Source organism: Anabas testudineus, chromosome 24 (genome assembly GCF_900324465.2).
Source record: "Anabas testudineus chromosome 24, fAnaTes1.2, whole genome shotgun sequence".
NCBI classification, from domain to species: domain Eukaryota; kingdom Metazoa; phylum Chordata; class Actinopteri; order Anabantiformes; family Anabantidae; genus Anabas; species Anabas testudineus.
In genome coordinates, this window is record NC_046632.1 from 16,710,452 (window position 1) to 16,733,623 (window position 23,172).

General features: G+C 38.2%; 2 protein-coding genes across 2 annotated transcripts in view; both read left to right on the top strand.

Annotated features, from left to right (window-relative positions):
* Positions 1 to 740, top strand: part of LOC113149351 — a 35,971-nt gene extending 35,231 nt beyond the window's left edge. The window contains exon 35 of the mRNA XM_026341424.1: positions 263 to 740. Within this exon, the coding sequence (XP_026197209.1) occupies positions 263 to 354 (92 nt within the window). The 3' untranslated portion in view covers positions 355 to 740. The remainder of the gene's footprint in view (positions 1 to 262) is intronic.
* Positions 741 to 1,822: 1,082 nt separating this feature from the next.
* On the top strand, positions 1,823 to 22,548 carry LOC113149635 (probable serine/threonine-protein kinase kinX). The gene is made up of 32 exons (XM_026341844.1): positions 1,823 to 2,246; positions 5,555 to 5,764; positions 7,413 to 7,538; positions 7,628 to 7,654; positions 8,280 to 8,306; positions 8,856 to 8,947; positions 9,173 to 10,058; positions 10,331 to 10,456; positions 10,629 to 10,829; positions 10,906 to 10,968; positions 11,347 to 11,385; positions 11,595 to 11,636; positions 11,746 to 11,814; positions 12,022 to 12,063; positions 12,183 to 12,230; positions 12,362 to 12,415; positions 12,516 to 12,563; positions 12,663 to 12,953; positions 13,431 to 13,478; positions 13,561 to 13,599; positions 13,748 to 13,780; positions 13,937 to 13,984; positions 14,079 to 14,129; positions 14,213 to 14,260; positions 14,402 to 14,449; positions 14,550 to 14,597; positions 14,689 to 14,823; positions 14,950 to 14,985; positions 15,874 to 15,918; positions 16,015 to 16,041; positions 18,070 to 18,114; positions 18,378 to 22,548. The coding sequence occupies exons 1-32, from the start codon at positions 2,228 to 2,230 to the stop codon at positions 18,527 to 18,529; spliced, it is 3,213 nt and encodes a 1,070-aa protein (XP_026197629.1). The 5' UTR covers positions 1,823 to 2,227; the 3' UTR covers positions 18,530 to 22,548.
* Positions 22,549 to 23,172: the final 624 nt, after the last annotated feature.

The window sequence follows — 23,172 nt, forward strand, 5'->3', positions numbered from 1 at the left end:
AGTGGACATTTCGAGTATGGTTACTATCTTCCTCTCTATATGCTGAGGTCTGGGTCCAGTAACAGACTGGTTTAAATCTGATTATTGACTGTTTGTTGAGTTCCATGACATTGTTTCTAGTGGTGTTGCTGAGTCCACCAGACTTAAATAATACATGTGGCCAAAACTATGAATCGAGCAATAATGGCGTTGGGGTTTGTCTTGTTTGAGTTTTAAATGACACCAGATAACTTATTGCTCTGTTTTTTTCCTGTTATTTTAGGTCATCCTGCTTGTATAGGATTGATTGCGGTCGGACTGGGGGCAGTGATACTGGCAGTCGCCTTGAGCATCTACTTTGAAGTAATGAAGTGAACCTAGCAATCCTAAAGGCTAGACATGCATAAGTCTGAGTGTATCATTTAATAACATTGTAAAAGCCAGGGTTTCACATAACACTGGTAATCATGCTTTTGAGATACAAGTTTGTATTTGTTTAAATGTGTGTTTAGTAAAGTTTGTGTAGGCCACTATTAAAACGTTTTAAGTTTTTAACACTCTAAAATATCGACTGTTACTGCTTTGAATACAGAGATGACATTATTCATAAAGGATAAATAAAAATATTTAAAGTATCTAGATTAGATTTTATCGTAAGTTGTCACTGTACATTCGTCTTATTGTTGATAACACAAATAAATGAATAGGAGGTTTTTCTTCATGTTTGAGTTAAAGTCTGATATAAATAAAGACATACAGTAAGCCTGACTTTTCAGTTCCCCCATCTTTTGATGTGACATAATCATGTATGCAAATGTCTTTTGATGACAGTCGTGGCCCTACAGTGACTTATGATGCACATTTGCATCTTAAAAATTGAGATATTTGTTTCACAGTCAGATTACAAATCCCTCAGCTCAGTATTTGCTACAAGATTAAGTCTGGAGACACCCACCTGATTTTCAGCCTGTCAGCTAATGACCTGATTGATAAGAGAACGTTTTGGATAATGTCGTCTGTTACCATCTAGCAAGTGTAGCTTTGACTTTGTAGACATGTTACGAAACAAGGCGTGGTTCAGCAGCTGCACAGCCTACTTCTCACCTCAGGAACCAGTTATGATCGTTAGTTAAGTTAAGAGTGATTGAAGATTTACATTAGTTTTGGGTAAAACCAACTGCACGAAGCGTAAATACAGGCAACAGAGATTTTGGAGGCAGTAGAGTGACACCACGAAGAGACTGTGATGACCGGCATTGTGGGATGCCTTCAGGTGAAGTACAAACTGATGTGGAATCCTGTTGTTGATTGTATGAAATTTCACTTTGAGTTTTCTGCCAACAAACTTCCCTCTCTTTCGTTCTCTCTCTCCACTTGATGACAGCTCTATGTGGAGCAGGGGAGGTCTGCAGGAGGGGGATCACCTAACATGGGGAGGCCTGGGGGGGATGGGGTGTTAAGGTCACGCCTCTGGCCTAAAAAGGCGAAGCCGAACACCAGTGGCAGCGAACTGCTCTAAGAATAACTCAGGGCCTGAGGCTCAGAAACATGGCGTGAATGTAACTGAGCCTAATTAGCTCCACACTTTTCTAGTTGGCAACAAAAAGTTTGAAACTATCCAATAAATAGATCAGTTTGTGTTTAAGGCAAAATTATTGACACTTTCAAGTCGTGTGAAGTCTGTGTCCACACTGTGATCACATGATTCAAGCAGCAACATCAGCTGCTGGGATAAAGTTACCTCGAAGCTTTCTCTCCTCATCTCTGTTCCCTCTTTCTCCTCCATCGTCCGTCAGTCCCCGTGGTCGAGCTAATTCTGTCAGAGCTGGTGGAGGGAGGAGGGGTGGGCAGCCTACTCTATCTGCAACCCCAGCCCCAGTCAGCCAAAGGGCAAAGACACTGACCACCTAAACCTGGTCTTTGTCTGTCTCCCCGGCCTCATCCACTGAGTCAGAAATCCTCTCACTGAACCACGGTGCAATCATCTGGACCCATCAAGGGTGTTTGACGTCTGGAACCATAAAGGAGAGTCCAGATTTAAACGGAGGTGATGGAAAAACAGGTGTAGAGTTACTGGCGGTGGCCACAAATTTAGCTTTTCCACAAATCTCTGCAACATGTTGCTGTTGGATCGGAATTAAACACTGGGATTAAATTTTGCAGAGGAGTCGAGGATCTGCTGTGATTATTTCTTTTCATGGAAACATATTCTGAACAGAGGATTAATTATTGGAGTTGAACTGAAACTATGACTGAAGCGACTGAAGGTAAAGTATCAACACATTCAGTATCGCACCACGACACATTAAAGAAGCCTGTTATAATGTAGATGAATCAAGCTCTGTAAGCTGTGTTTTGCAGCCTGCCTCTCTGATGTTGTGCTGTCTGGTATGAGCTGGGGAATTTCATGATTGGGAGTATCTAAAAATATACTGCTATCATGTATCTGCTATTTGTAATGCAGCTTTGAGATTAGTGTGACATCCACTGTGCTGTATAGGACCAGTCAGTCCGCCTGTTGCATGTAAACACATCGACTGATACAGCTGTGATGCCATTTTTTAACCATTTATTGTTCATGGAGAATGTCACTGTCACATTAGGAAAATCAAAACTTACTGTCTTGTCCTCAGTTAGAGACAAAAACAACAATCTAATCTTATCTTTTTACTGATCCCTTCATTTATGAAGACTGTGGCCTTTGATTGAAAGTAGCAGCATCCTCACATCAAGATTGAACCTTTCATGGTCAAAAACGTTTTATTTCTAGTAACAATGTTGGTGACTTGTTATCCAACTGTGTCACATTCACTTCCATAACATCTTAAAATGAAGCCTTAAGGAGTGACTTAGACAAATTGCAGAAGTGTGGATACCCTGTTAAAAAGAACTATTATTAAATAGCTAATAGTTGATTCTTGTATTTAAAACATGTAAACATAAAAACTATTTCATGAATTGAATTAAGAATCACACAACTAGATGTTTGGAGATCACAGTTACAGGTCTTAAAAGTTTACTAGCAACTTGGCTTCTGCACAAGAAGTATGCAAAGCAATTCCCAGCTCAGCAATAAATAAATAATAATCATATTAAAATATATCAGATACCATATCTTTAAATAGAAAAGGTGCAGTTGCATTTTAAAGCTCCCCATGTGTTTGATCCTCTGCAGCTCTTCATGTTTGGTTTCCACATTATTACTCATTTGTTTTTGTACTGATCCATTTGTTGACCTGTTTATTGCTTATTATTGCAATAAACATTACAATTTCTTATCATAGAGCTATTAAACTCCTATAACCACTATTACCCAGTTATTATTAAACTGTAAAGTGCTACTGAAGTTTAGATCATTTCCAGCATTTGACAAATGATTTGAAGGCTCTGGAAATATAGTGTAGTACAGGATACTACACTAGTATGATTATGGAAATTCAACAAATCTGAGTTAACTCACTGTAAGTAAAATAAACTAATACAAATTATAATTTGACAAAAACATAGATTATTATGGTGACCTTCAATCCATTTTCTCACATTGATTACTGCATCTGAAACAACACTCGTGCCAGTCGGAGACACGGAAACAGCTCATGGTCAACCAGCTGGGTTGAAGGAGTCTCTGCTGCTCTTAGTTCAGTCCTGTTACGATCACTCTGCCCTGTATTCTGGCAGAAAATGCAGCCCGTGGCTCCTAATATCTGCTCTGAGCTGAGCTACTATGGACACCTACTATGTATCCACAGAAATATCATCCTCAGTGTGGAGACAGGTCAGCCATAAAAGGAGGAATTGCACATGGATGGTTGGTCAGTTCATTAAGAGTTGGTTTTAGAAAGTGCAGCTTGACAGAGGTTTCAGGGTGAAGATAGGAGAAAGATTTACCAGTTTACAAATTGATGATCACGAATCAGGTTTTAAATACCATATTGTGAATTGACTTGTTTGTATGAGGGTAATGTGGTTAGACAGGTGTGTGTATCTGTGTGTGTTTAAAGTGTTGCCAAGATCTGAATCAGTAACACAACAAACTAACCACTGTCAGTGATGTGATAAAAAGAGGCAACAAGAGAGATTATTAGCAGACTCACAGTGACATTAACAACACTGGAACTGACTTGATGAGACAAAAAAAAGTCCATAAATTAGCATCATATAAAAGGAGTCATGGCTGAAATACTAAGATTACACAAGAGTGAGTAGAGCACAAATCATCAGCCGGGAGCGCCGACAGAAAATCATCTGTCTGACCATAAAAGGTCCTCGACCCACTTTCCACATAGATCCACTGTGTTCACTTTATTTCCATTAGAAATATTTAACATTAGAAGTTAAAGTTAGTTATGGTTAAACCATTGTTGTCCAACAACAAACAAACAACAACACACAATAAAAAATACTACACATAAATAAAAAACAGAAATCTCTTCTTTCATACCCCTAACTCCGTACCGTCTAGTCTGTGTCGCACCTTTTGGCAGCAATTACAGCTTCAAGTCTTAGATAGTAAATCTCTAAAAAGCTTCTGGATTTAGGTTTTGGGATTTGACTTGATCTCATTCAGATCCTGATACAGATCTTCTGAAGCTCCTTCAAGTGTCATGTTTGGGTCTCTCCACAAATGTTGTGTAAGGTTCAAAGGAACAGGAAGCACCTGACCAGAGGTGAATAAAAGTACAAGAACTCTGTACTGAAGTAAAAGAACAAGCAGAATATTCATTGCTGGATTTGAAGTACTAAGTTTATGCTCAGTATTCCTCTATAGAACTCATTTATCTGGGTGTTAATCTGATGAGTTATTGAAATGTGGTTGTATTTTTAACAGTTCTGAACTGGATGTTGTTGACAACATGAATTTATAGACAACATAAAGTCTCGTCCAGAGAAAGACAAAGTTAGCTAACGTGTGTTTTCTTTAGCTTCATACTGGTGTTGTGAAAAATGTTTGTTCTGTTTTCTGTTCCGTGATCCTGAGATTTGAAAATGTTTAGTGGTAATTTTAAAAGTTTAATGTCAGATTATTTTCAGAGTGTAAATACAGAGATCAGTTCCACAATAATTCCTCCTGGTGGTTTTTGTTGTGGTGGACAGCATGTGTCAGAACACACAGTGCATCACCACGAGGCTGCAGATTGGTCAGCCGTTTCCATAACTCAACATATGTCAGCTTTAGTGTTTCATTCTATTTCTCTTTAGTAGTTATTTGTGACGTATGAGCTGCTGCTTTATGCACTTTTATTTTGTAACACGTCTATCTTCACATTCTTAACAATGAAAGGAATACAGCATATCATCCTGAATTCTCACTTCCAGTGTTGATACTAATAAAATACAAACATTATTATCATATTTAAAATCTCTAGTTGATGGGGTTGACAAGATATCAGGAACTAGTCTCAGTGTAAAACAACACAATTCAACAACAGTTCAGCACAGCTCCATTACTGCATAGACAGTACCTAATAAATTGGCTACCGAGTATTACTACACATGCAAGCTGCTCTACTTCCAATACAGTTAATAGACAAACTAGTGAGGAAATGATTTTAACACATTGAATTTTATTCCCCAGCACGGTCTCTGACCACCACCATGGTCATCGACCATAAGAACGTAGACGCCGGGTCACCGCCTGTACGGTCCTCCAAGAAAACCTTCACAGACGACCTGTATGCTACTTTCAGCTCCCCGCTGGCCTGGATCTTAGTTCTGGCTCTCATCATTACATGGTCATTTGTTTTTGTCATCATGTTTGATCTGACGGACTACAAGGCCATTTCAGGTGAGGAGAGGGCTTTGAAATTCTGCCTGTCGCCTCCTCTTATCTCAGATAGAGGAGGCGTAGAGTCACTAAAAGCAGAAGACAAACTAGAGCTTTGCTTATTCATAACTTTTATTTTCAATTGTAATAAACAAAGACAACTTGCTTTTGATACTCTTTATCTTATCATGTATGTATCTTCCTCATCACCACGACAGTATGTTGGACTATCCTCATTTTAAATGACTAATTTAACTTGTTCATACGTCACTGCACATCACTACACTAAGTTGGTTCCATTTCTCTGCATAACGTTAAAACTTCATTTATTTCTGTTGTGTTCAACTCCAGTCAGTTTTCTAACCCTAACATAAACTGTTACAAGTGATTCTCGTGCCATAAAACTAGATTAACAAGCAACAATTAAACATAGAAGTCCACCTAGTTTTCCCAAATTCAGGACAAATCGAGCATAAGAACAAATCACTGTGTGTCTTTTTGTTCTTTCACAGTATTAATTCATGCATGTTAAAACCTCATCACAGACTGGACACAGAAATACTTTACCTTCCACCACCTCTCCTTCTTTCCTCAACGTTCTTCTCCTCACTTTGCTTCAACACTGTGCTTAATGTCTTTGCTTACTGCCACTTTATTTCTCGTTCAACCAGGTCACCCACCTTCTGGCATCAGGAAGGTTTTAAAGGATTCAGGGCGTAGAGGCAAGGCACTTCACCTGCTACTAACTCCTCAGGCCAGAAGCTTTTTCTTTTGCTGATAAAAATACTAATAACCTTGGCTGCTAATATTAGACACCAGTGTTAGAAAGCTGCTTTATTTCTGCATTTCCCTCTAGTTATACACTCACACTTTAGTATTATGTTCTGCATAGTTGTCAGTTTACTCTGTAGATTTCTACGATGTGTATCATCGTGAGCTTGTTTAGGAATTCCTTTGTGTTCATTTTACCTGTGTACAGTGTTTCTGGGTGCAGAAGACGACTGTGCTGGATCAAATATTTCAAAATCCAACATGTGCATTGTGATTACAGACAAACGTTTTTAAATATTTGATTTTATTTAGCACACGCTGCCTCAGTTTCCTGTGGAACAGCCTCAATTTAAAATAAACCATGTTATGTGTGTGTGTTTGGGAACGCCGGCCCCTCTTTCATTAACTTCTTTGTCTTTTTATTGAAATGAAGTTAGTTAAATAAGGAAATTCTAGTGTCGGCTCAAATTCAGCTGTAAAATGTTTCAAGCAAGTTTTGTGAAGACGGGAAAATACGTGTTCTGTGACTTGATGAAAGAGGTTCGGTGTTGTTTTTTAAATGCTCTTTGTGCAGCGATGTGCTACCGTGCACAGCAGAAGGCTTTTTGCAGTGGTTAAACTGGAAGGTGGGCTCCTATTGTGACATCAACCACTTTTTGAAATCCAGTTTTATGAAGTCTCACCACAGTTTAACCTTTTACTGGACAACGTATGTTACCTGATATTTCCTCAGTGTAGACGACTGAGCTTTATTTGCACTGAGGAAAGTTCAGAAGCTCTTTTTGATATTGGATTTGTTTGGCTCGGTTAAGAACAACCAGAAATAAACTTCAGTCTGACCAAGCAAGAGACTAAAACCACTTTTTGTGTACCTGTATTCATGTCCCTGCTCCATCAGGAGGCCTCAGCAAGATCGGCTCAGATCCGGTGAAGGCGATGAACGATGCTGTGGAGGAATCAGCAAACGTGATCAGTCTAATGGTAAAATTTGCTGCCAACCTGATCGCTCCTGCAGAAGATGAAGGTACATTCAGACTTTGCTGCTTCAGCGTGTTTATAATGAATAAAATGGTGACATTACAGTGCATTTACTCATTTCTCTCTCTTCTGTAGGAAACCTATATGCCGTGAGAAAAAAAGGTTTGTACCGATGGAGCTGGTTTTATTTTTTGTTGCAATGATCATTCAGCTGCAGAAAGAGGAAAGAAAAACAAGATTGCTCGTTGATTGCAGCTTCTTCTGACATCATTATGAGGTCAACAGCTTTGCCTTTTTGCACTGAGAGTGTGTGGGGCTATAGAAAGACATGCATGCATCTAGGTGACAACATGAGCAGATTATTATTGTTGTGGTGGTAGTTCCAAGCTGACTTTATCTGTGAACCATCTCAAAGATTCAAAATGGTTGGAGGAGGAGAAGAAGGTGGAGGTGAAGAGTAAGAAATCAGAAGGTATTCTACAATCACTGTGTATTTCTGTGAATCTGTAGATTAACTTGATTTAGTTAATAACTTTTGAACCATGATCCCTGTTCTATAACAGTAAGTCACAAAACCCCACCACAGTAAAACCCACAGTGTTGTTTCTCATCATTACCTGCACTAAAACATTTCATATAAGAAGGTTGGCGTTTTCTCACTAACCGATGCTACTAAGCTATAAAACCTCTGATAAAACTGAAGATCTACTGCATGTGAATGAGTGTTGGATCAAAGTGAGCATGTCTTATTGTATTGACTTCTATTTCCTCTCTTCTTACTTTACAGGAGAATTTCTACCTTCACGGAGTAAAGGTTTGTACATTCAGCATCTTCCTTGTACAGTATTGATTTCTGCATTTTGTTTTTTTCATTTTTAGCATTATAATTATTATTAATGTGCATCTGTCTTACAATAAGGTGTCCACCGCTGTCCCTGCTGCTTATTAAAAGACCCTTTTCCTAATTTGTGGTTAATGCATGTAATGAGGTTGAACCATCTGACATATGCAGTTTAAGAGAATATCATCAAACTGTCCAGAATTTTTAGTACTAATGTCTTTTTGTGTTTCCTTGTTGAATAATTTTGGAATCAAAGAACTTGTACTGAAGCTGTAATTAGGTGAGATGTTCACTTTGCACACTTAAATCAGTGACATTATTGAACTCTTTTTTTTTTATATTTTTTATATTGCGATTCCTTCTGCTCAGGTTAATTTAAATTTCAGTTTGACTCGGTGTGATGACTTGTTTTGCTGTTTTAAGTATTTTATTTAAAGAGACAGTACAGTCCAAGATTTTACTGTTTATATAAAACAAAAGTGTACTGTGATAATCTGAGGAGCATCAACACGTTTCTAACAGTTATAGAGATGCAAGCAAAGAAGAATCTGCCAGCGATTGAAGTCGTGGAGGAGGAAGAAGAGGAAGAAGAGGAGGGAGATGAAGTGGAGGCTGCTGGGGAGATGGAGGAAGAGGAGGAAGAGGAGGAGGAGGAAGACTATGAGGAGGGGGAGGAGGAAGACTATGAGGAGGGGGAGGAGGAAGACTATGAGGAGGAGGGGGAGGAGGAAGACTATGAGGAGGAGGAGGAGGAGGAGGACTATGAGGAGGAGGAGGAAGAATATGAGGAAGAGGAGGAGGAAGAATATGAGGAGGAGGCAGAGGAAGAGGAAGAAGAGGAGGAAGAGGCTGTGGACCAGGAGGAGGAAGAGGAAGAAGATGAGGAGAAACCTGGAGCAGCTACTCTCGAGACTGATGAAGATGAAGAGGAGGATGAAGCTTCTCCTGAACCTGTTTCCACTTCTGAAGATGAAGTGACTCCCGATTCTGACAGTGATGAAGATGATGAAAAAAAACATGACGAAGATGATACCAGTGACGATGCATTCACTGACACCTCAGACATCAGTGAATCTAAACTTCTCTCCAGTGAAGAAGAAGAGCAGGATGTTGATGATGATGATGATGATGATGAAGATGACAGATTAGCAGAGGGCATTACAACTTCTGATAGCGATGATGTCATTGCAGAAGACACAGATGACGACCTGGAGCTTGATCTTCCTCCTATCTCCGCTCCTCGTGAGGATGATGATGAAGATGATGATCATAAACTCGTTGAAGAGGAAGATGTCAAAGTCGCTGAAGACACAGATGAGGACGATCTGGACCAATCAGATGACGACATCTCTGTTGCCTCCTCTGAGCACTTTGCAGACGATGAAGATGATGATGAAGACAGCGACATTAAAGATGAAGACCTCGGCCTTGACAAAGAGAAAGAGAAACCCGATGAGGTCACTAAAGAGGACACCCATGATGAGGATGATGATGATGAAAAGGAGGAGGAGGAGGAGGAAGAGGATGAGATCCCTCCCCTGGAGACTACAGACAGTGGAGTATTAGGTGATGAAGATGATGACGACATTACTCTTAAAACTGATGAAGAATCTGTCTTCAGTGACGATGAAGATGAAGTCACATCAGAGTCGTTAGCTAGTGAGGATGAAGAAGACGATGATGAGGAGGAAGATGATGATGATGTTGATGACATCTTACTTGCAGGTACAGAGCAGTGTCACTCAAGTTATATTTAATTATATAGAGGGTTTTTTAAATTCTCCCTCTAAATCATGATTTTACAAATAAAAAAATAAATAAAATACAAAGATCATGATACTAATAACACTGATATAATATTCAGTACAGTACGAGAATGAATATTTTGTATTAATTATTATTAATAATGGTTCATAATTAAATTAAATTAAATTAATTTCAGTTCCTACCGTCTGTACTGATTTTAAACTGCCATGATGAAAACAAACTTTTTGCAGCTGCCACTGTAGCAGCGCTCACTGTCCAGGAGGAGGCAGCAAAGACTGAGGCAGATGATGATGAAGAGGAGCTCAGTGAGGCTGCTGAGGAGGAGAAGACGGAGGAGGCTGAAGATGAGGAAACGGGTGAGTATTGTGGTATTTTTGGAATTGGACATACTTTTGTTTTCTGTACCGTTCTGTTCTTCGTGTTTTAGCTGAATTGATCATTTAATTGGAAACAAAAATCAGCCGCTGTCCACTCACTGGTCTATTATCAGACTTAAAGTCCATGTTACAATAACTTGTGTGTTCTCAGCTACCAGGCAGCCTGCTGGTCTTAAGGAAGAAGAGGAACCACACAGGGAGCTGAAAGCTAAACCACACAAATCTGTAGACGAACCTGAGGATAAGAAAGAGGAGTATGATGAAGATGACGATGACGAGGAGAAGGCAACAGTGGATGTGACTAAACCTGTGCCTGAACCTGAGGAAGAGGCATCAAAGTCTGAACCTGCAGGTCAGACACTGAAGATACTTTAAATATTAGAATCATATTTAAATCCAGACTTTGACTTTGTGCTTCGGGATTTCAGTGTGTCCGTGTCTGCATTCTGCGAAGGCCAAAGGGTCAGTCACCAAGACCGAAGAGAAAAAAGGTTTGTGATCCTTCTGTACAGTCAGTGAAATTAAATCTGTTGATATCGTTTGTGTCGAGAGGAGACGCAGAGTTTAGGATAACAACAATGCAGCATTTAGGTCACACTAGTGTTTATAATGTTTATTTATTACATAAAAATAGGTAGAATAACCCTGGAATTAAAACAATCACAATACTACAAGTACTTTATGTATTGTCTTCATGTGAAAACATTGTGTTAGATTCACAAACAATAGAGACATTTTAAACTTGCACCAAAAATATATTGAAGTTCTGTTTCATTTCTGCTTTTAATAAGAGAACATAAGAGAAGCAGAAGTAAGTGACTGTGAAAATATTACTGTTTGATCCTGTGATCTTATGTTTGTGTTTTCAGTTGCTCCGAGGAGAGTCTCAGCTGTGCGAAGGAGAAAAGGTACAATGTCAGGGATTCTACTAAAGCTTCAGAGAAAATCTGTCATCACCACAAATACAGTTAATTTACAGAACAACTGTGATGTTTAATATGCTGCAACTACTTTAGAGGCGCATTTCAGTTAATGTTTCTGTGTAACTAGGACATTTGTGAAGCTGTGACAGCTTTAAGTTAAAGTTCCTTTAATTTGTGTTTTTATTTACGTTAAGATCATGAAGCTGTGAAGACCGAGGAGAAGCCAAAAAGGAAAGGTAACACTGTGATGTACCGTCGTAACACCACTTAAACCAGATGCAGCTGTTCACCTTTGTTCTCACTGTGGCCTAAATTAAATTATGTGTGTGCATGTGTGGGAACCAGCTCTTCCCAGGATTGCAAGTTTGGAAACAAAAATCAGGAGGGTCAGAAGAATCCCTGCTTTTCTGAGAGGTACAGTACTGAAGTATTGTAGTAGTAGTAGTAGTAGTAGTAATAGTAGTAGTAGTAGTAGTAGTAGTAGTAGTAGTAGTATTAGTATTAAATAGAGTCACAGAACGATCATATGATACATGTCCGTCACTTTTACATTATACTTTCATAGAGACGTCTTACACTTTCTCTAAGAGTTTACTTAATGTGTTATTTGTAAATAACAAGGAAAAGCCAAGAAAGAAGAGAAAACCAAGACTTCAAAAAAGGGTAAATGATTTATCTAAAGTCCTTAATAAGTCACATTTACACTCTGACAGAAAAATTGTATAATTAGTCAATAACGAACAATGAGAAAAAGAGTGTTTGACCATTTGTTTGTTTGATAGGGACAAAGATCAAAAAACAAGAAGAGGTCCCAGTGTCTGGACAAGAAGGTATAATACATGCTGTCATTATGATTTTAAATACGTTATTATTAAATGTAAAATACTGTATATACACAACAATATTTCCCATGAACTAACGTCAAGGAGCACCCAACATATTTTACTATGGTCTTTTTCAGTGGGTCCGTGCAGACCTGCACCTGTTTACTGTCCATCTCCACCTGGATGGTATGGTGAGTAGTAAGAGAAATAAATATCTAATTTCATCACAGCCGGCACCAAACGTGTCGACATGTCATTGCTGATCTGTCAAACTAACTCCTTACCTTCCAGTTCATCACATTGTAACAGACAATCCGTACCCTCCTCCGACCTCGTCAGGTATTTATTTCAGCTAAACAACATGAAACACGACTCCTCCTCTAATGCATATCTTCTGTGTCGGCCGGCTTCAATATATCACCATCATATTATTTTCAGCTCCATCTGCTCCTGTTCTGACCGCCCACCCAGTCCAACCTGGAGCTCCCCCCATGCAGCCTTTTTATCAACAAGCACCTCCACACATGCAGCCCCTCTACCCACAATATCAACCCTATCAACCGCCAGTGCAGCCCGTTATGCAGCCTCAGCCAGAACAACCACAGCAAGTGCAGCCAGTTGAATCAGTCCAGCCTGTGCAGCCAGAAACCCCAGAACAGGAGGCTCCTGCTCAGCCTGAGATCCAGACTCCAGCTGCTGGAGCTGAGCCAGCTGCAGCTCCGGTCCAGGGTAAGGAGGAGTTTCATTTATCTGGACAGTTTGAAACCAGTTTGGGTTGCCTTTATACAGTGGCACTTGAATGTTTGGGAATCTTTTACTAGTCTCTATGTAAAGTAAGTGCTAAAATAAGTTAAGGTGGGTAAAGCACACCCTGAGGTGAAGCTGTTCTTTAATAGGAGTGGGCTAAGATTTTATCTCATTAGTTTAATTGATTTTCCTTTATGTAGTTTAAGGACTTATGTGTAAACACAGTCACGTTTTAGGTAATATTTATGCGGAAATAGAATAAAAGGGTTCACAAACTTTTAAAGTGAACTTCTGAACCGATGTCCTTCAAAAGGAAAACTTACTGAAACAAGACTATGATTTACACCATAGATGCAGCATAAGAACATAGTGTAGAGCCTCAGAATATGGATAAATATATGAGTAGTAGCAGTAAAAATGTCAATTTGATGACTTGATAAACATTTGTTCCCCTTGAAGAGCCCGAGACTGTTGAGGAAGAAGTGAAGGCTAATGTCACCAAGAAAGGTAGGAACCACTACATAAGTTGAAAGTCACATCACATCATTATTTCTCTCCTGGACAGTGGTTAATATCTGGTCAATTTCAGCTGCAAAGACAAAAACCAAAGCCGATGATTCAGAGAAAGGTACCGTGCTTCCTATAAATACTTAAATTTGTCAGCTACTGGAGACTTTACAGTAACAAAGCTGTACAATGTCACAATGTGCTGTATGAATGCACTCATTATGGAAGATTAACTGTGCATGGCCGTTTCACTCCAATTATCCCCTCAGAGCCAACAGCAGCCAAAGAGAAGACAAAGAAAGGTAATTCATGTTTACAGCAGACTAATTTGATGTTTTCACTGCCATGTACTCAAGTGCTGTTATGAATAATACAGACGGCAACTGGAATTATGCAGAAATATTTACACACTTGAACCAAATAAAAACATCATCATTCAAACCGTTTTCTAATTCTAGATGCTGCTGCTTTGAAAAGCAAAACCAAAGCCGGCGCCGCAAATAAAGGTGACCAACCTATTAACTAGGCATGTGTTTATCTTACGGTATAAATAAATATTTTATTAAAACATGTGATGTACTTATGTGTTTGTTGCTTCAGAGAAAGCTGCAAAAAAAGAGAAAACCAAAACAACTACAGTGACTAGGAAAGGTACAATCCAACAAACAAGCTAGATGCATCAATATATGAAGTTATTTCAAGTCTTTTATTCATTTGTAATTTTATTTTTATAGAGGAACCTAGAAAAGAGAAAACCAAACCTGCTGCAGCTGCCAAGAAAGGTAAAACATCATTAAGCTGCATGCTTAACGATACTAAAAGGAACAAAGAACCTCCCTCTTTCATTTAAAGGAGCAGCTAATATTTCAGAAGAAACCGCATTATACAGGCCACTAATCAGGACCCTTTCCTCATTATGTTAGAGCCTGCAGCTGCACGACAGAAGAGGAAGTCTACCGCTGCTCAGACAGGTAACTACGCACCGATGCTCATTACTTTGTATAAGAATCAATCATCATTCACATCAGTGATGTGAGAGATGATTGGAAACTAATTGTTTCTGCTCATCAGAAGCGTCACCTGTCAAGAGCAAAGCCAGGACGTCAGCAGTGAAGAAAGGTAAAACTCAGAACACATGAGAGTTAATAAATCACATTTTGGACTAACGATCATGAAATTTAGCATCATTTCTCACTTTCTGTTAATGCAGATGCTAAAACAGGGCCCGACTCTGAGCCACGTCCACAGCCGCTCAGACTGAGACCAAGACTGGAAGTCGTTAAGAAGGCGAATGTGACCTCTCATGCAAAAGAGGACAAGCCTGTCAGGGCTTTGTCAGAAGCAGGTGACTCATTTAGCATTTTGTTTCAGTTACACAGTTTTTATTGTCAAACCCAAATCATCTACGGTGAGCATTTAGGAGAAGGACTGAAACCTGCAGTTCTTAATCTTAGTGTGTTTTTATTGTCAGCCAAGACAAGATCAAAACTAGTGGCAGACAAGAAAAGTAAGTACACATTGTAAGAAAATGAATGTACACTTATATTTCTTGTATATCTTACAGATGTGGTACTTTCATGAGGAGTCTCATGTTTCTCAGTTTGAGACCAACTCACACATGTTGCATGGACATTTTCACATTGATTTTCTAAGTTGGATGAAGCATAAAGACTGGCTCTGTCCGCAACTAAAATCTGTCTATTAGCAACTACCACAGTCGTCTGCCAGAGGCATAGAAATGAATTAATCTTTAAAGTAGCTCACCTGTAAGTTGCTTTGCATAAAAGTGTCAAATGCTGTGCTAACGTGCTGTAGTTAGAAACTAGTATCTCATTTCCTAGAAAGTGAAGTGTTGCTTTCAAAATGTTATTTCTCTCTAAATGTTTAAGTTTTGTCCAAAAGATTAACATGAAGGAAACAAAATTAAAAACAGAACAAGTCTACTTTACTATCTGTAAAGATGTTTAAAGCTGAATAGTTCCCAAATATACATCATTGTGCTACAGGATGCACAATGACAACAGCCACAAGGTATCTGGGCTGCTCTCAAAACATCATAACATATTTCTTGGTCATGTTAACTGCAGTCTAGCTTCAATAAAGCATTCTTTGGCAGGCAAGTGAGTGGATTTCTTTCTAAACAAGCAGCGTTCTATATGAGATGGGGTAATGTGCAGTCTCTACTGGCATCTTTCACGACAAATCAAACCTCTTGGAAACATAGTCACACATTATGTGATTAAATGGGCTGTTTTATGCATGATAAAGCTCTAATTAGGGACATGTCAAGCTGTATTACACTGGGAGGAGAATAATATTGTAAGAATATTAAATGTACACCACAATTACTGAGAGTTATTTGGCAGGCTGTAATAGGGCTGTCGTTCCTTTACAGGCAAAGCTGAAAAGGCTGAAAAGAAATCTGTGAAGGAGGTTCAAGGTATGGATCTGTAATAGAATTAGACATTGAATCCAATGTGTAATATGTGTGTTTCGCACTGATTACTTTCACTTTCAATCCTTTTTCACATTTCAGATAAAGAGAAACCAGCACCACAACCGAGTGAGTATAAGACCATGAAAGGTATTTATCACAAAGTGCAAATATGCGCTCACCATAAAGACTATTAACACTTCTGTGAACCCAGGACAAGGTTTGGCTTTTGTGTCGAAGATGCTTGATCTAAGAGGTTTTATCAGTTCTATTGACTGGTCAAGATGTTGACGCTTTAAAACCTCTTCGGGTCATTTATGCCATTGTGGCTTGTTAAGGTCACTCAGTCACCGTGTCATCAGTCATCAGAGCTACGTGATTGAAGTGTGAAATGGTTTCAAAGTGCTTGTTAATGAGTGTCAGGCTATGTATGGAGCATATGTAGTGTCTCAGCCATCCTTTATTGGCCATTATTGTTATTTAGGTTTGACATGAGCAGCTGGTTTCTCTTCCTCCAGTGAGTAAAACAGTGATGAAGCTGTGATGTTTCAGCTTTAACCTCATCCCTGCATCTTATCAACAGCTAATGAATTACTTCTCTATTGTAAAAATATGTGCACTGGTAAAATGATGTCAGGGTGTTAGAAAATTTAACATTTAAAAGTTTAAGTACTTGACAAGACTTAAGATTCAACAACTAAGCAAATGTAAAAGTAAAGGGAAACGTTACAGACCAGTTCAATGAAACCAGTTAGCTCACACAGAGCTGCACAGACACAGCAGTGCTATGAACTGTTTTGCTGACAGTAATGCTTTTATATTATATATTTTTGTTGTTCATAGAGAATTGGAAAAGAGCTTCCTGTAAAGCCTGAGGTATTCAGTTAATTTTCACCATCTTTCCACTGGTTGACTCAATATGAAGAGACGATCTCTCTTAATGACATTAAGAACATAAGTGATTAGACTTTAATGAGATGAGCTGATTGAGAGGGGATTACTGGTCTTGAAACCTTCCTTGAGTTATTGGAAGAGATTATGGATTTTGATGAATACAGTAATAACAATACTTGGGCTGGGCTGGGGATGAGCTGATTAAATCCATGAACCAAAACGCATCAGTTTGGGAAATCGGTGTTCTGTTCTTACTGAGTCATCCAGTGGCGTATCAACACCCTCACCACCCCGACTGACTCTACTCTTACACTCTAGCTCCTGTCTCTTAGGATGTGATCAAAAATATTTTGATTTCTCTTTCCCAAACTTAAAGGTGCAGTGTGTAGAATTTAGAGCTCTAACTGGTATAAGATTTATAATATTTAAAATATTATTTACCATTTCACATGGAAGCCATGACTCTCTATATTATTTATTATACTAAAGCAGTAATATAAATTTAATTTCTAAATATAAAGCTATATCATTAGATTGTTGTAAAATGGACTCTCACCACTAGGTGGCCCTAAATCATACAAACTGCATCTTTAATTTTTTAAACATTTACTTTGCTACAGTTTTCTGGATTTTGGTTGTTTTGGATGTTTGAAGCAGGCAGTGAAAACAAACATCCTGGAACTGTGGAGATCTGATTTTACTTACCTTCAGTCACAAAACCAACCAATATTCATATTTTCTGCATGACTTTTTTTAATAAACCATCCCCATCACAGACATTATCTAGATTTGTGAGAATAAGTATCTTGTTTTTCTCCAGACCAAAGCTGTTGGATCCCTTTTCCACTGTCCAATGTCATGCCTTGCATTGACAGCCTTGTTGTCTGAGTGGAGAAGATCATGGAGCCACAAACATTTATCAACCATTACCCCCCCATTCTTAACTAAAAGCTTGCCAGGTTTCTAATTGTATGTTAACATGTTGTTTCAATCTGCTAGGTGCCACTGGTGATCAGGGGAGAGTCTCAACATAATCTTTATATATTTATGTAATGACAGTAGCAAAAAGAATAAATAATTTATTAACATCAAGAAAATAGGTCTCAATACATAGAGCAAAAGATGAATTAGAAATCCTTTTTCCTCAAAGCTCTTTGTTTCTTCTTACATGCATGTAAAAATATCTCTTCTTTCTCCCACATGTTCACATTTGATGCAAATATTTAAAAATTAAATAAAAAAAAAAAGTCCCATTTCTTGCAGAGGAGTCTCAGAGTGAAGACAACATTACAGAGAAGAAGAAACCAGGTAAGAGATGTCAAACTGTCAAAACTATTTCAATTGAATTTTTATAAAGCATAGGTTGTAACCTGAAATAGTCAGAACTACATTTAATGGTTCTCTTTAAATTATGATGATTTTGTATTACTTTAGGAACCATGAGCTCTTTGAGGTTTAGTTAAATTGCCATCTTCCAGTTTTACAAGCACTATATTTAAACAGCTTAGTTTAAATTTATTTATAAATGATCCCATCATCAATCACCCATTTACCTCATCTTGTCTTTACAGGCCAAAGATTCTTCCAGTGCGTCTATGTCCCTGGAAAAAATGCACAATACCCCTTACGACCTTTCACTCCAGTCATGTCCCCCACCATGATGTCCCCTGCACTCAGGTCCATGTTGGAGCAGCAAAGAGCAGCCAGGGCGTCGGGGCAATAGGGCAAACTTGACCTCTCACTTCATATCTGATAGAACTTCACCTCCAGTCAGGCAGGGGGCCGATGTTTGAATCTGTGCCATCTTTACATTTGAAGGATAGCGTCAGACAGATGAAAGTGGACAGAACTATTGTCTTTAACTTATTTATGTATTTATTTTATTTTGTGTGGTTGAGCTCCTGGGGTTTCTGGTCCCTCTACTGATGCCTCGCTGTGTTTAGTTTCACTAGTTCCCACTGCACTGCCTTGGTTTTGTCTCATTATGTCACCAACATCTAAACAAAGCAGCTTTCAGAATATTTTTGTCTAAAAGTTGATTCGGCAAAATCTAAATTTAGATTTTAAAATCGCCCTCATTACATTTTACTATGCTGTAGCTACGACATGTTTCTGTGCTTGTTTTTGCAGCTTAACTCAATTTATTGCAGATCAGCATGCAAACGATGGAGGGTCAAATCCCAGGAGCTCCCACAGTTGATCCCAGCAGCCTCCCTGTCTCTGATCATGAGCGTGAACATCCATCAGTCTCATCGACATGTATGTGCTTGCTGATAAGCGACGGCACTTCCTAGATCTAATAATAGACTGCATCTAGCATGCAACACTATACAGCTCTGATTTATTGTAAATTAAATGAGAATTAGCCTTTAACTAGATTAATTTCCTGTTCAAGTACAGACATAGTTAACTATAATATAGTTTTTGTCAGTTTTAAATGTTAGAGAAAGATACTAAATAATATGAGTTATATTTTTTATGTCAAATATAAATATAGTTTACATTGTCTCATAGATTAACTAAAACAACAGAGACTGAGTTTCTTAAATATGGATTATTGATTATAGGGGAATACAATATTAACGATGTAACAGAAACAGTGAGACTACATTTAAAGAGCAAGTTAAGATGATAAAATGCTTTGAAAATGCAAATGCCAAAGACTGCAAAAAGGGCACTTTATATTTTTAAATCTTTACCTTATAAATAAAGTACAATTCATGGATAAGTGTCATTAAATTGTGCATCTCAAAGCTCTTACAGCAGTACTGTCTTAGTCTTGCATGTTCAGACACAGGGAGTCTGCACAAGACAACTTTGATGTGACCAAGTCATGAGACGCTGTGATGTCTGCTGCAGTGTATGAATGTCATTGTCGTCATGTTAATCATCATCTATTTATTAAGCCTGGTACATTGTCATTTTTTCAGTTACCTCACTTGTTCTGGTTTTGTACCTTAGCAACAAGGTTGTCTTGTTGCCGTTACAAAATTGTTGCTGAACATTACCAACAATTTGACATTGTTGTCTTACTGAACGGAAATCGAATAAGTAGAAGATCCAAAAGGGGTCGTCACACTGCCACCGTATGTTCATAAATATTGTGAGTTTTAACACTAATTAGGTAATTTCACCTACGTTTCTTGGCAATATGGAATAAGGACTATGATTATCTGCAGTTTGAGACGTTTCCTCATGAATCAATAAGAGTATTTTTCATTGTCACAGCCGTAAGGTGGGACTGTTTCCTTTACGCTCAGGGTTTAATCGGGCTTCACCTTAGGGCCATACGATCCTCAACTTGTCACTGTCGTTATTCCCAGAAGTCTTACGATATGTTCAGAAAGTAAACTTCAAAGACAACTTAACTGAATACAAAGTTAACAGAAAGATGTGAGGGGATATAATCAGGTATGGGTCAAACCGATGATAACAAATGGGCAGACACACCGTTTACATACAGAGATGAGGGTAGAAACATAGGCGAGTATCTTTCCAATGAACACAGCAATGAAACATTTGTTGTCCAACCAAACATCTTCTCATTAGCTGTTAGCATACTTAACGTGTTAACCTGCTCTGACTTTCAAGTTTGAATATTTAACTCGAGGGTTGATGTAAACTCTGGGTTAATGAGTCCAAGTGTGAATTATGGGTTGAGGTGGCCCTGGGTTTCCTGGTGACCTGCCAAGTTTAGGTCAGTAGGCCTAAGAAATGCAAGTGTGAAGCGCTGTGAGGGCTCTAGGCCTAATTAGATCTGACAACTTGTTGAGTTTATACAGTATGGCTTCTTGAAAACACTTTGAAATGTGGCGTTTACATTAGGTGTGAAGTTTTAGCTCATGAAGAGACTTGTTTAAATAACCCCTGCACCAGCAGAGAAACACAGCAGGCTGGTTGCAGCCTCCAGGTTGTCGAGATGCTCTGAAAATATGTGGAACAGTAATTACACCGTACAGCTGGAGCTATGTGTTGTAATTCTTTTTAAGTAGAAATAATAGACACGTCTAATTCCACTACAGCAAATACAAGTTTCCTAATGTTTATAAATATTCATGGGAAGCTAGCCTAAAGGAGAAATGCTCTGTTTAACCTTGACTACATCCCTGATTACACAGTTTAAATACATGTGTCTGGATGATCGGATTTTTCTTCTGCATGTTCTGAATAGGTACAGTTTGATCATTTGAAGCAAGAAAAAAAGACTTCATGCCTGTGACATTGCGATGTCTTGCTGTTGTAGTTTTCTTTCTTTGGTCAGTAGTTTACTGTAAGTTTCTCTGAAACCAAGAAACTACAACCTGCATCTTCCAAGCAGATTTTACATTCTTGGGAGAGGGGTTGCTGTAGACATTTTTACATGGATTTCCAACTTTTTATAATTTCTTAGTACTTTTTGCATTGTCCAAATGCATTTCAGTGTGCTAATATCCACTATTTAAACAAACTTGTACTAAACATTTGACCAACTACACAAGATTTATATGATCGTTAACAATAACTGCAAATGTAAATTTTGTGCCAGCTACCATAAAACAAATTGCTTGGCATTGGCAACAGCTGAACACGTCCATCACATTAAAAAAAAGCAAGAATAGCTACATAACATCCCTTTAACTGGCTGCTGTTTCTTGCAAAGTTAATTATTGAATAGATCGACATGAGAGTTGTGTTGGTCTCACTAAACTCTTGGCAAGACAGACAAAGTCCTTTAATACAGAGATTGAACTATGTGTGATGGCATTAATTCAAGTTTTCTACATTTACGTCAACATGAATATATGCCATGTGATTTGAGGTATTTATGTTAATACTATTTTGAGCAGGAATTACGTCAGTTTTGAATCAACTATTCATCCTGTTAAATACTCAGTCAAACTGATGTTTTTAAGTAAACAAGATGAACTTATTGTAGTTAAAATAGTAGAAGATTGTAACATGTAATTTAAATAAATTCAGTAAGAATTAAGTTTCCTACTCACTACTGTAGCTCTAAGTCTAGAATTAACACAAGCTAGAAAAGAAGTGTCTTTGTTACACGACTTACTTTACATTTTCTGATGTTTACTTGTTGAACAGTGCTGAGCTTGTTTTGTGAATTCAATCTATTAGTCTAAATCCAATGATGTGATTTTCGTGCTGTAATTCCAGCAGAAGGAGTGGATTCATTGCTGAAAGTAGGAGCTGTGGTAATGTTTTTGATGCAGAATTATCCACTGAAGAAATGCGGTTTGGAGTTGTTTGGTTCTTTTTCAAAGATCACTTCTTATGTAATATGCATGATGATGCAATTTCAACAAAGACAACACACGTTTGACTTTTAGTACCACTCAATGTAAAATGCATTTATATTAGCAGTCAGTCAGCAGATGGTATATAAAGATGATAGATGGTTATTTTATTTGTTTCATTCTCGTCATTGATTTCACAGTGTAAAAATAATTCATCCTGGTTTACATAGAAATAGATATGTGTGTTTTAGTTCAACATCAGACTGTAACTGTTTGCAATTATTGCAGGTGTTATTCAGAAAGCAACAACATAAACTACCTGTTGTATTATAAAACAGAAATATATGACTTAATTACACGATAATCCAGGCAGCCAATCATATTTTAGGAGACGACTAAATGTCGAAGTGTCAAAGTGGCCTTTCTAGCTGCTAAAATGGCATTTGACAACTCCAAGATTGTCTGCTGTATAATACGTAGAATCACTAAAATGAGCGATAACTTGAATAAATATTTGAAGACATTTGTCTGGTCTTTACTTTGTGTCTCTTTACATTTTTACAAGCTGGTATAATTCATAGGGAAAGAGTGAAGTGGAGAAACAGAGGGACATTACTGACTAATACACAATTATGAGGCCAACAGCAGAAGGTCAAATTAAAAACTACCTACTGTAAACACACACACACATACTGTAGGTTATACAGCTGCTCAAGAGCAATGACCATATACTGAAATATTTATTGAAGCCTCACTCCAGGGAACTTGATTACAGATTTCCTGAAGCTGCAAAAGTCCCTTTCTCATGATGTATGTATGGGGCACAGGCTTGAGGCAAACAGGCCAGTGGGCTGGTACAGGAACAGGTGAAGGGTGCAAAAATCAGAACAGGTGACAGATGGCAAAAAGTGGAATCCACAGCATAAATGGTATGAAGGACAATGATCTGACAAGAAGTAAGGATAACTAAAATGTTTCAATAGCCCCTGTGATGATGAGGAAACTGGGTACAGATGTGTGAATAACTAGGAACTGGTATCTTGCTGGCATTAAAGGGTCATCCAGTATCATAGATCCAGTTAACAAATAATTAAAAGTGCCAAAGATATATGGTGAATAAGGAAGCACAGTGTTC